We start from the raw sequence: 12,284 nt of genomic DNA on the forward strand, positions 1-12,284 counted from the left end.
CGCAAAAGATTTTTGCATAAGGCTATAAATGCTCCTTCACGCGAAAGATGCAGGTTTGTAGCGTCCAATTCCAGATAATACCGAATAATATGTCGCGCCCAATACCATCACTGCCTGTTGGATGGAGCAAAAAAAGAAAATTACAAAGCTGCTTGCCTAGAAGGGAGTGCCGCCTGCTTAAAGGGGTCGTGAAGTGTTTTCCGAAAATTTTGGACGACGTGTATATTTGGAATTCTGACCCTTCATTCTATAGCGTACAGTGATTCGTTTCATCGTCCGGGTTGATCGAATAGCGAAAAAAAGTTAATTTCGATTTCCCGGCACGCGTCCTCCTCAACTCTACAGGAAACGTCATCATAAGTAGCCAATCCGAGGCTTCTGTCGCCGACACAACATGGCGGCTTAGCGAGGCCTGCTGGCCCATAGTTGACCGAGGTCAGAGCACTATATGCACTCAAAAGTGGCGTCAAAATGACGTCACGCTGCATCACGCGCAGAAGGTTATTTAAAAATGGCCGATCTTCCCGAGCTGCAGCGTCGCTTGCTGGAAAGGAGTCGGCTGTTGGGGTTTGAGCCGTACGGCGACACACCTTTGCGGGTGCCAGATCAGCCGTCGTCAGAGGACGACAGCGGTGGCAGTGACAATGGCTGCGAAGACTGAGCGTGCGGCCAGCAACTAGCGGTCGTAGCCCGCGGCACAACCGCTACTTGCGGAAGCCCCGACCGTGAGCCTCCCGAACCCGGTCGTGTCGGGAATACACACTGGTATGTCCGAATCTTGTTGCTTACGTTGAGCAGTTTTCGAGAGAGTGCAATCGCTAACCGAAGCATTCGAACAGGTGTTTCTGCGGGCGGTGCGTGTCGATGCCCACTGCACTCGAGAGCACCTGCTGCCGCGAGATCCCTGCAGCAACTGTGAAGCAGCCGTCCGGGTGCATCACGGAGCACCCCCACTTTTACACCCTGTGCCTCGACGAGGTGGTGCTTACGGTGGCACTGCAAATACTTTTGGATCATGGGCTACGTGTCGAGCACACAGGGTAAGAACAATGCTCAAAGGGAGACGCAGCATGAACAAGCGACCGCCTTTTTTTGCTCTTTTCTCACATGCGAAGCGCTGTCATCTAACGGGGAGCCAGTGCTCATCAAAGACTTCAACCTAGCGATAACTTCTGGGATGACATCGCTCCCTAGGAAAATGCGTAAATGCGCCGATGTGTTTGCACTAGGTGCCACGGTGTGTATACACATCGCGGCACGCGAGTGCGAACACAACATCGGTGGTCTTTTTTTCATATGCGTGGACGATCACGATGTTTTGCTACTCAGGCGGTAAAATATTCTCGAGTAAACGAGCAAGCAGATGAGATGTGTCTTCTGGCATGTGTGAACTTGGATAATGCAGTTGAAGATCATGCACATTGTTGTAAGGATGCTGGCCAGACACATTTCTGTTTTATTGGCTGAGTTTACATCTTTAACAGGTGCAGCACTAGAGAAGCCGATTGCAATGGAAAGGATTGTGAGAACTGCAGTAAAATCAGTACAAAACAATCAATCCTTTATTTCGCAGGAGACTGTACAAAATGGAATTTCATAGCAAAGTAACCTAGCCCCACTCACTGCCAGAACAATCACCATTCCAGCGCTGTCCTCATTGCCATCTTTTTTTGGCAACGTGCATTAGGTGGTAACATTCTATAGTGTGCCATACAAATCGTTTCAATTAAAAAGAATTTGCTGATAGACTTCATTGCATCCATCATCACTTCTACTAATGTGTGGATGCTTGTGCCACAGCATGGTGTATAAAATCCGCATCTTCAGCAGTCACACAGTAAACCTGTCTTAAACGTGTCGACACTGGCATCTTGCATGTGCTGACGGTGCAAGGCATACCTCTTTGAAACTCCCAGCTGTTCCGCAGCTCCACCCACCAGCTCTAAAGTTGTAAAGTGGTAGGGCCGACCAGCGTGACAGAAGAGGTGGTATCACAAAATCAAACAGAATTATTTAATTACACAAATAGCTTTGCATTGAACACCGCACAAAAAGTGCTTTGAGCCTTGCTTTTTGAGCCAGATGTGAACAACACTGCGAAACAGAATGTTCTCGTGCCACAGGTCGTTCTTATCGTAGATGACGGTTGCGCACAAGTGTGGACAGTGAATGCCTCATCAGAACCTGTTCTGATCCTGTTGGGGCTTAAACTCGCTTGATTTGATGCTTATGACATTCATACTATCAGATCCATATCTAAGTGTGAGCATTCCAGTCGAGCCACAGACTTCACCGTCAATATCGATCACATGATTAACAAGTCGCTTTTGTCGTCCAAACTGCTTGCATTACAGGCTGTTCTTAGCCAGTATGTGTCAGTGTTTGATTTTGCTCAGCCAGCCACTTCCTCTCCGCTGCCAATTTATGGCATGCAACACTATAGATTAACACTGGTACCGCTCTGCCCATCAGACAGAAGCCTTGGTGCGTGTCTAAGGCCGAATGGACTGGCCGAATGGCCGAATGGACTCACATAGCCTCCCTCAAATGCTGCCATCACAATGCTGTCTAAATTGCTTGAGGGCAAGCTTCAACTGACCTGGGGCGAAATGCTAAGCCGCGCTATAGTGCAGTGAGAAAATGACGACAGACTCGGTGGGCGCAAAAATGAGCTATGGTGCTCACCACTGACTGTTCAGTGACGTGCCCAATCCCCGCTTTGGCCTTGTAAATAAATGCTTTCCTGCTCTCGCAACTTCGTATGAATATTGTAACGAAGACAGGACCGGCACAGATCACAGTCTCAGCGAAGTCCAGCGCACAGCAGGGAACTCACAAGATGGCTGTCTGAACCACACACACACTTCGTCTTTGTCCACCGGCACACGCACACTTCGTCTTCATCGTCGGCGCGCTCCCATGAGCACGCGCCAATATAGTAGTTCAGCAACATTTGCCTGTGCTGCCTGTGGAGAACCGTGGCACCATGAATAAAAAGTTTCAATGCTGCCACGAAATTGCGGTCATGCCACTGTTGCATTTTTGTTGTCTACCATTCTCTGTCAGTAACTTCAAAATGTTGCAATAGAATTCAGAGTTCACAATGCTGCCAGGAAGAACACACAGTGACAATCACATGATTTAACTTGCAAACAATGACGTTGGAACTAACTGTACAGACACTGATAACATGATTAGCTTTCAGCATTGTAAAAGCCTGAAACTGAACTTTCATTTTGCTATGCTGAAAAAAATAGTGACTCTTGTTTTTCTCTTGTCAACAGGAGGTACCGCTACATCAGCTACAGCCAGCTTGCTCACTGGCTTTGGGGACGCCTGGGCAGACATCACCGGAAGGTCCTCCCTGCTTGTGCTGTATGCCAAATAAGGGAGAGATTTCCATCGGAAGGTTACACTGGTTTCCAGTATGCACAAGGGCTCTAGAAGTTTGTTCAGCAATGCTTGTGAACTTGCAGTCATGTCTTGTTAACATGGACACCTTGCTATAAGGACAATTTTCAAGGACTGATCCCCTCCAATTCCATTCTGCCTTGGCGATATAGAAACTCTCTGCGTAGACTATGGACAGCTTATTTGGAAACCAAAAGCAAAAAAAGATACATTTTGTCTCAGTTTTGCAAACATTGCTTTGGTCCTCTGGGACCTTGCTCATTAGGTATAATATGCAGTCGAAAATTGGTTGTTGGGGAAAGGAAATGGCGCAGTGTCTCATGTCTAGGTGTCCAACCATGCAGTAAGGGAACGGTTAGAGGAGGAACTGACAGAAGAAAGACAGAAAGAGGTGCCTTAGTGGCGGGCGCCAGAATAATTTGGCCACCTGGGGATCTTAAACGTGCACTGACATCACACAGCACACTGACGCCTTTTGTGTTTCACCTCCATCGAAATGCAGCCGCCACGGTCAGGTTCGAACAGGGGTACTCTGGCTGAGTAGCTGAGTTTTGACCTTCATTCGTTATTTTTGACCACTCATATTATAAATAATTTTTTCTGGGAACAAAAGTGTCCATATTAACCGCACATCACTGTATTATGCAACTCAAAAAGTATGGAAGAGGGGAATGCACCTTTGGGACAAGAGACTTCAAAGTGAGAAAAGTTTCGCTGCAGATGGGAGCATTTGAAAGAAGTAGCACCCCCTAGGTGTTCATTATTTTTGTGAAAGGGTTGCTTTTAAAAATCCTATACTTGTATCCATCCATTTCTGAATAATATTTTTATAAAGTTTCATCTGCATCCACTTTGTTATCATGTTATTTTTAATGTGCTGATGTTGCATACAAGGCATAGGTAGGGACAGATTGATTGCATTTTAGTACTCTATCCCAACCTATGCTTTTGAGAGATGGAGATTATTTCTTTTTTTTTGTCTGAGTGTGTGACGACCTACACTTCAACCTCTGCCATGCTTCATGGCAGACATCATGGAATCACAGCACTTATAGCCGGGGCAAAGAGAGGACACACAAACAGCTGCACAGTTTTGCATGTCCGCTCTGTGTCCTCGTATGCAAGCTTTGTGAATCTACGATGTCTGATCAAAAAACAATTAGCCCAGCAACACGCCCTGCATAAATTCATGCGTATTAACATGCGACCAGACTACAACTTGTTTTGAAAGTAATGGGCCTATCCTTCAACACTGATTTCGTAATTTTAGGGAATACGCACCTGTACTAGACAGTGGTGCTCCCCATGCTACTGGCAAACCTAGACCTTCTTGCTGCCACGAGTTCATTCTTAGAGGGCCTCGGGAAAGAGTGACTCATGGGGGGTGGGGCAGTCGAAAGGTTTTCCGCAAAAGCTGCCTTGAAAGACGGCCACTGTTCACAGCAATGGACTGTCTCCTTCAGAAGCAGGCCAACATAATCTGGAAAACAACAAGCGTGCATATAATAACATCAGCATTATTAATGCCAACATTGCTGACACTAACCAGTTATACAAAAAGAGCGTGCTGAAGCGTACTAAAGAGGGTATAGGAGATACTGCTTTGTTTATGCCCATACACACCCATATTTTAGGTTTTCTTGGAAACGCCTACAATAGAACTTGGTGGCTGAAATTGAATGCAACCTTTGTCCGTAATGTTCCGAGAATGAGTCCATTAAAAAAAATGCGTTTAACATTGAAAGCATTTGTGCAACACCCCTTCAGAATAGTCTCCCTTGCAGTCTATACACAGCTCCCAACGCTTCTTGAGGTCTTGGAAACAGTTGGAAAATGCCTCTTTTGGCAGGGCTGTCAGCTCCTTTGTCGTGGTGTCTTGAATGGCCTCCACGCTCCTAATTCAGTTACCTTTTAGGGCTCTCTTCACAGGAGGAAACAGGTAAAAATCGCATGGAGAGAGGCCAGGCGAGTATGGCAGATGGGGAAGTACAGTAATGCTGTGCTTAGCAAGAAATTTTATCACGCTGAGAGCAGTGTGCAGCCTTCCGTCATCGTGGAGAAGGCTCCATTGTCTAGGTGTCCATAAGTCGGGGCGACGGCGTCACAGTGCATCAGGCCTGTGTTGGAGCATGCGGATATAAAACTCCCAATTCACCGTCTGCCCTTGTGGAACGAACTGATGGTGTATGACACCTCTGGATCGAAAAAAGCTATCAGCATCGTCTTTGTTTTGTTCTTCTGTCGCTGCACCTTTCTCGACGCCGGAGAGCTTGTGGATCACCATTCGGCGCTCTGCCTCTTTGAGGATCGTATTGAAAACGCCATGTTTCGTTTTCAGCGATGATGCTGTCGACTAATGCAGCACCCTTCTCTGCCTCGGAGACCAAATCGGTGCTCACTGATGCCCACTTGTCCTTCTGGTCCTGTGTGAGGGAGTGTGGCACAAGTCTTGCATTCGGCTTTCATTTCCCCAAGTTTTCGTGCAAAATTTGGTGGCATGTTGTCTTACTAATGTCGAAAGCATCTGATAGCATGCAGACTGTAATGGTGCAGTCTTGCGGTACGATTTCCCTGATCCGAGCCACGTTGTTTTCAGTCCGTGAGGTTGAAGGGCGTCCCTGCCTTGTGTTGTCTTCCACCGATGTTCTCCCCGAAATGAACCTCTTGTGCCACTCGAAAACTTGCGCCCGCGAAAATGTCTAGTTGCTGTAAACGTCACGAAGGAGCTCATATGTCTGTGTGGCTGTCGTGCCAAGCTTCACTCAGAATTTAATGTTTGCACGCTTTTCGAGGTGGACGTCCATCTCCACATTTCGTCACAGTAGAATGCACAGACGACCAGTGACAACGTATTTTCCTACATGTAAATTGCTCAGGTTAGCTTGGAAAGATGGCACATACACACCAACATTTCCTTTCAGGAATCATTTCTAGAGAAGAAAATAAATCAGTCTCAAAACGTTACGGACAAAGGTTGTACTTTGATTGGTTGGATGAATATGCCACCAAAATGCTGGCCAAGCCTATATTCTAAATACAAAGTTGAAAGTTAGATGCTGGTACACGTGTGAAAGATTGTAGTAAAATTTTAATGTATATACATAAAGCGAGGCCTGTAATGTACTCTATATAGTAGCGTGGCCAATGGCCATTTTCAAGTTTGCTGTCATTGGGGGTTGTCTGGTCCCAGGCTGCATCAACCCACGATATTGTGTTGCACTGACACCACCAGGTGGCTTAGAGCAGTCATGCCCATATATGATGGATATCCTTAGGCACGCTGTGCTTGATAATATGGCTTCACAATGGTTTGGAGCATATAGATTCAAATATTAAAGAAAAGAATTTGTTGCCGATATTAGAAGTTACACTTCAGTTACTTCTGTTTTTGTTTTCTTAGCCCACATTTTGTTTTGTATCCCTTTGAGGTCTTGGACCTTAAAGAGTTTACAAAAAATTGTTTTTGTAATGCTAAGTAAACTGCTTACCATATGTAGGCTCCGCTTTCACGGGACAAGCAACGGCTGTACCCTTCCTTGCTTTTGGGTGCTTTATTTTCCATCTGGACAGTCCTTCAGCTGTGGTGGCCTGTCCTTTGCTGGCATTCTCATTGAAATGGAGTATTGCCAGTTGTGTTCTGAAAAACCCGACAAATAATTCGAGCAGGTCATCAGGTGTAAATTTTCGCATAATATCATTCACTACTTACCTTGCACGCATGCCCTCAGGTGAGAAGCATACAGACTTTGGTGCAAAGCCTATCAGTACACTGTGGAAAGCCTCCAAGCTGAAGGTGTGTGTACAGGGAGCCAGTTGCCTAATGTCTTTCAGGATACGAGGTGAGCTCACAACCTCTACAAACTTGTTGTGTGCAGTTGTCCCTGCATTGACAAATCAATTTCTCAGGAAAGCCTTCTCCGAAAAAGCCTTCTCCATCTTTTTAGGCGGGCATAACTTCCAATGACAACAACAAATAATTCTTTGGGCGACTGGATTACGCAACAGAGCCACAATTTTTTTTTCCATGTACTCGTGTCCAATAAACTTTTGATTGCGATAGTATGTGGACCCTCCAGAACACATGCCTCACAGACCAGATATTACATCAGCACATACAGATAGAACCTTGTGTCTTAAAACGAGAGGGGTTTTTGATGTTGACAGGCACATGGGCAGACCCAGGGTCTTCACCCGAGAGGGGGATCAGCTCATGAGAGGTTGTTCGATATTATAAGCAAGGTAGAGTGATCAAGTTTCTCAGTGCTTTGACTCCAAATGATGACTTACTGGATGACTTACTGCTTGAACTGAAGTAACTAATTGTGAAATATTGGTTCAGCAATTCTTCATTTTACAATGCACAACCTTTCTCCTACCTTGTCGATTGCAGGAAGCAGGTAGCCTCGTTGGTAATTGTAGAATGTTCGTGACGTGAACACCTGCACGTTCACATAGTTGAACATCCGGAGCACTGAGGTGGGACTGGTGCCAGCGAACAACATAGCTGCTGACATCAGCACGTTGCCCGCCGCCTTGCCATTGATCATCGGTTGGCTTGACCATGTCAGGAAGTGGTGGTTTGCACACAGTGTCTGTATTTGAAGCCAAGTCCCAGACACATGACTTACACTTTTGCAAGCGGCAAAGCACTTGCGGCACACTTGAAATAGTTCTTTCAGGCAACTTTCAAATATTATAAATTTTTTATCATCCTGTGGAAGGACTTCTTCAGTGCTGGAGTCAAGTCTGAAACAAAGTAAAGTGAGTTGCAATGGTTAAATAGTCATGTGATGCTGCCGAGATAACTGAAAGCTAGAATTTAACAGCATTAAAGAGCAGTAAATGTAATGGTTGCCCACACCGACACTGCGCCTTCTGTGTTGTAGTGCGCATTTTTCCATTCTGTGCATTTTTTTTTGCTTGTAATTAATGTTATGACAGGTTTGCAAAGCTTGCAAATTTTTTTGTCTCATTGATGCTGCATGAGCAGCTGCTTGTGCCATGGAATATTGCAAAAGCATTTCAATGGATCAAGAGCTGCTTTATGAATATTCATAGGGTGCGAAGTTGGCCAGCTGGAGAGAGGACATGTGCACCACCACAACGATATTATGCGAGCGCAGACAGTACGATACTCATACCTGCCCCTGCCCGAGAAAAGGGAGGACAACCTTATGTGCTCTTCTACCTACTAAATGACTGATTTGATTTTTAGTCACGTCATCATAATGGAACGGCATTCAGTGCACATGCTAAAGGGGTACGTATTAAGTCATAATTATTACCCCAAGAAGGTCTCGTTAAGTGATGGGAAAAACTCCGAGCTCTGCAGAGTGTTATGCTCCTCTTCACAGTCTGAGGCTTCGGATTCTATGGGGCTGGATGACTGTCGTGGAGCGAATGAGATGGGAGACGGTGCTCGACCATCAATTGGTAGTGAGGGGACTGTTTGGGAGGGAGGAGGTGGTAGAGGAGAAGAAACAGGTTGCATTGTGGAGGCTGGAGCTGTGCTTGTATTCGTGCAAGCTTCACAGTGTGCGCTGGTGGTCTGCCCGGCATCTGTCTGCACGTGGATATCCTTTCTCACGGAAATGTGGAGGTTCACCTGTGTATCTGAAAGTTAATGAAGAAAATGAAACTCATGCAATGCCAAGAGCTGTTTGTTTATACAATGTTAATATCACATAGTTATGGATTCCTCATTATCAACTAATAGGCATGCGAGTGGCAAACTTGGTATCAGTTATGCTGTCACTACCTGCATGTGAAATACGTGATGGCTTCCTTCGGAGGCCCAAAAAATTTTATACATTATTCCAGCACTTCCCCAGATTGGAACTGACAACACGAATGCCTCCTCCAGAATTTCTCAAGCATTCAGTGGTACCAGTGAACAATGAATGCATCAAACAGTGCTCCTTCCCTCTTCCTAAACCGCGAAAAAATTATTGCGACCCAATTTATTCTTGTGGAATGTGGGTAGAACACGAACGCACCACTGCTGCAAGGAAAATCTTACATCGTGTTCGCACATCACGGCCGTCAGTCTGGCAGGCAACAGTGAAGGTGTTTCTTGGGGTCTGTGTGCAGCTGTCAACCATTTGAGGCGAAGTTTGCGCCTCTTCGGCTGTCAAAATTGCTTCCACATCCTGCGGTTCGGGTAGTTCCTAAAAAAGGAAAAGCTGTTAGCAACCGAAAGAAAGGACAATAAACTGTAATAAAGTTCATCATTTTCGTCTCGCGAACTTACCTCGGACCTTCTCCGCTTTTTTGGCGGTGCGCCGGGCGAGAGGTTTTGCGTCGGTACGGCGTCTCGCTTGATGCGAGCATTCTTCAAATCCATACCGAGGCTTCGAAGGACATCCAGGTTCGTTTCGTAGTCGCCCGGTAGAAAGTGCTCGGAGCACACGTACCCGGTCTGACTGCCCATATCGCGGTTAATGGCTCGAAGCCACAGGGCTCTTCGCTGCGGGTCTCCGGGCAACTTGTGAAATCTAACATTGCTTCCATTCTGGTAAGTCGTGCGGCACTGTCTCACAAGGCACACAGTTGGCATGGCGTGCACTGAAACGCGGATAACACGCTGAAAACCACAGCCTGGATGGCACTGCCACGACACAAAGAGCAGCGAGCTACTGTAGCGTGCAGCCGGAGGCCTGGGTTGGATTGAGTTGTTTGGTCACAAACCGGCTGTTGGGATCGTGAAAACTCCGCGAGTCGTGTCGGACTGAACTCGACCCTTCCACTCCACCCGAAGGGTGCGTTGACAAGCAACCGCCTCCGCAAAATACACAATCATTCACGCTTTGGTTTCCGAAAACATTTGTTTTGCAGGTGAGAACAGAAGCGGGAGCCGGTTGACAACTCGTGTAGTCGCACCTCGCAGGGCGCGCCACGAGAGTTGACTCACTCGTATTGAGCGCATGTAAACGGAGAGTCGTCGAGTTTGGCCGGCCTTGCTCAACTCGATGCCCTGAAAGAACCATCCACTATCGAGTTCATGTAAACGAAAGACCCCACGGAGGACGGAGAAGCGTAACCAAAACCGAAACTGATCCCAGGTCAATGACTGATCTAGGATCACGTGCTGTTCTTTGCCGAGTAAAGTTCCGTGTGCAAATAATTGTCACACTTTTTTTCGCTTTCTAACTTTCATACTTATCTATTATTTTGGGGTAAACGAAACTGAAAGGTATATCAGTTTCTAAGCGTCTTAATGTGACGTAGTTGGGTAGTACTTCTGTCAGCCGCCGGGGTCGCATGGTCGTTTCACGAGCGCAAAAAGGCAACGATTTCCAACGGGCTTTATTAAATGCAGACTCAATATTGCGCTGAAATATTTCGGAATCGGCATGTACAACATTTATTGAATCGATGTAAATTACAACCGGGCGGCTTCATTTTCTTTTCACAACCCCTTTAAGGAACAGCAAAGAGAGTGTGAGAAGCTGGCCTGATACTTCCCCCGTTATGGCAGAGGATTCTGGGCCATGGCGCTGTTCCTGTTCTCGGTCGACACTCGCACGATAACCTTCAAATCTCGCTGCACTGTGCAACCGGTTTAGTACCACCAGCGCCGATCTCGGTCCCAGCTAGCTCTGAAGTGCAGCTAGACGTTATGGTCTAACGACCAATATGAACCACCACATTATTGATGATGTCAGCGTCACCGGCAGTCATTGGCTGTACCTATGCACAGCCACTGGGTTCGGGGACGTCAGGATCATTATAGCCAGTGCACCCTGCATATTGTCAGTCGATGTAGCTGGAAATTCCGAGTGACTCCTCGGACAACATCCAATTCATATTAAATTAGCTTCTACTCAATACCTCCAAATGTTTGTTGGTACAAGGCCCCAAAGACAAAGCCGTCTCGCTTGATTACTTTCAAATTTTGTTGTCTGTATTCTTTAAAAGATTCGACGAGAGCAGACTTTACTCGCAACTCACAGCCTGCAAAATTTCGCCAGAGAGTTTTATCTCGGAGTTTTATCTCGAATATTTTTCTGGTGAAAAATCTCGTTCACAGAGAGACGTGCCCTCCGTCTTTATCTGAAGGAGAGGGTTTGTGCTAGGTGTGGTGTTAACGGAGTATTAACGTTGGCTGGTTGATAGTTCATGGTACAGAAGTAGTATTCTCACACCTATCCTATATGAGGAGAGATGCAGCATACCTATCGATTACATTCTCAGTCGATATTTGGAGGGCTTTAGAACTTTAAGTTCATTTTATCTTTGTTAACTTTTAATTTTTAAATGGATCTTAAAACAAAGCATCCTGTTTTATTTTATGATTTAAAAAGAGAAATTTCGTCTTTTTCTCTCAGTTTTTTCTACTTTAAGCACGATTTCACTGAATATCAAGTTATATTACATGATTGCTTATTGAAATATTTCAAGTTAAAATATCAGTTCAGAATGAATTCTGAATTATAATTGATATTAGATAGCATTTTAAAATTTTCAGGAATAAAATTACGTTTAATTTCTGCTGACTTTTAAAAGGGGATGTTAATTTGAGAGCAATTATTTTCTTAATAATTTCTAAAATAGAAATAATATATAATATATATTTCATATAACAATATAATATATTCGATACAACTTATATAGAGAAGATAAATTTGTACAGACACAAATGTAAATTGCACAGAGAGCACACAACCAATTTGAAGGGAAGGGAGACGTTCACGGGGCCGCAGAGAGTAAGGCAGCGTATAAGATTAGGTCGATGTATAGGAAGATGTTGGTCTTATCCCGCCAAGGACGGAGAAAACATTGTCTTGCAGTGGCCGTGGCACAAGCCGGGACACTTTTATTGAGAATTCTTTTCATCAGGCCTACCACAATATTTGTCCCCCAGCGAGTTAGGA

At 45.5% G+C, this 12,284-nt stretch overlaps 3 protein-coding genes across 3 annotated transcripts; 1 reads left to right on the forward strand and 2 right to left on the reverse strand.

Annotated features, from left to right (window-relative positions):
* The first annotated feature begins 506 nt into the window (after positions 1-506).
* Positions 507-4,261, forward strand: LOC144100588 (uncharacterized). The gene is made up of 3 exons (XM_077633485.1): positions 507-765; positions 840-1,040; positions 3,285-4,261. The coding sequence occupies exons 2-3, from the start codon at positions 865-867 to the stop codon at positions 3,442-3,444; spliced, it is 336 nt and encodes a 111-aa protein (XP_077489611.1). The 5' UTR covers positions 507-765; positions 840-864; the 3' UTR covers positions 3,445-4,261.
* A 173-nt stretch (positions 4,262-4,434) lies between these two features.
* On the reverse strand, positions 4,435-8,598 carry LOC144102023 (uncharacterized). Its single transcript, XM_077635286.1, has 3 exons — positions 7,121-8,598; positions 6,900-7,048; positions 4,435-4,891 (listed from the first exon to the last, which is right to left on the reverse strand). The coding sequence occupies exons 1-3, from the start codon at positions 7,129-7,131 to the stop codon at positions 4,698-4,700; spliced, it is 354 nt and encodes a 117-aa protein (XP_077491412.1). The 5' UTR covers positions 7,132-8,598; the 3' UTR covers positions 4,435-4,697.
* Positions 8,599-8,644: 46 nt separating this feature from the next.
* On the reverse strand, positions 8,645-9,993 carry LOC144100589 (uncharacterized). The gene is made up of 3 exons (XM_077633486.1): positions 9,662-9,993; positions 9,431-9,578; positions 8,645-9,024 (listed from the first exon to the last, which is right to left on the reverse strand). Exons 1-3 carry the CDS (start codon positions 9,965-9,967, stop codon positions 8,693-8,695), a joined length of 786 nt encoding a protein of 261 aa, XP_077489612.1. The 5' UTR covers positions 9,968-9,993; the 3' UTR covers positions 8,645-8,692.
* Positions 9,994-12,284: the final 2,291 nt, after the last annotated feature.

Source organism: Amblyomma americanum, chromosome 8 (genome assembly GCF_052857255.1).
Source record: "Amblyomma americanum isolate KBUSLIRL-KWMA chromosome 8, ASM5285725v1, whole genome shotgun sequence".
NCBI classification, from domain to species: domain Eukaryota; kingdom Metazoa; phylum Arthropoda; class Arachnida; order Ixodida; family Ixodidae; genus Amblyomma; species Amblyomma americanum.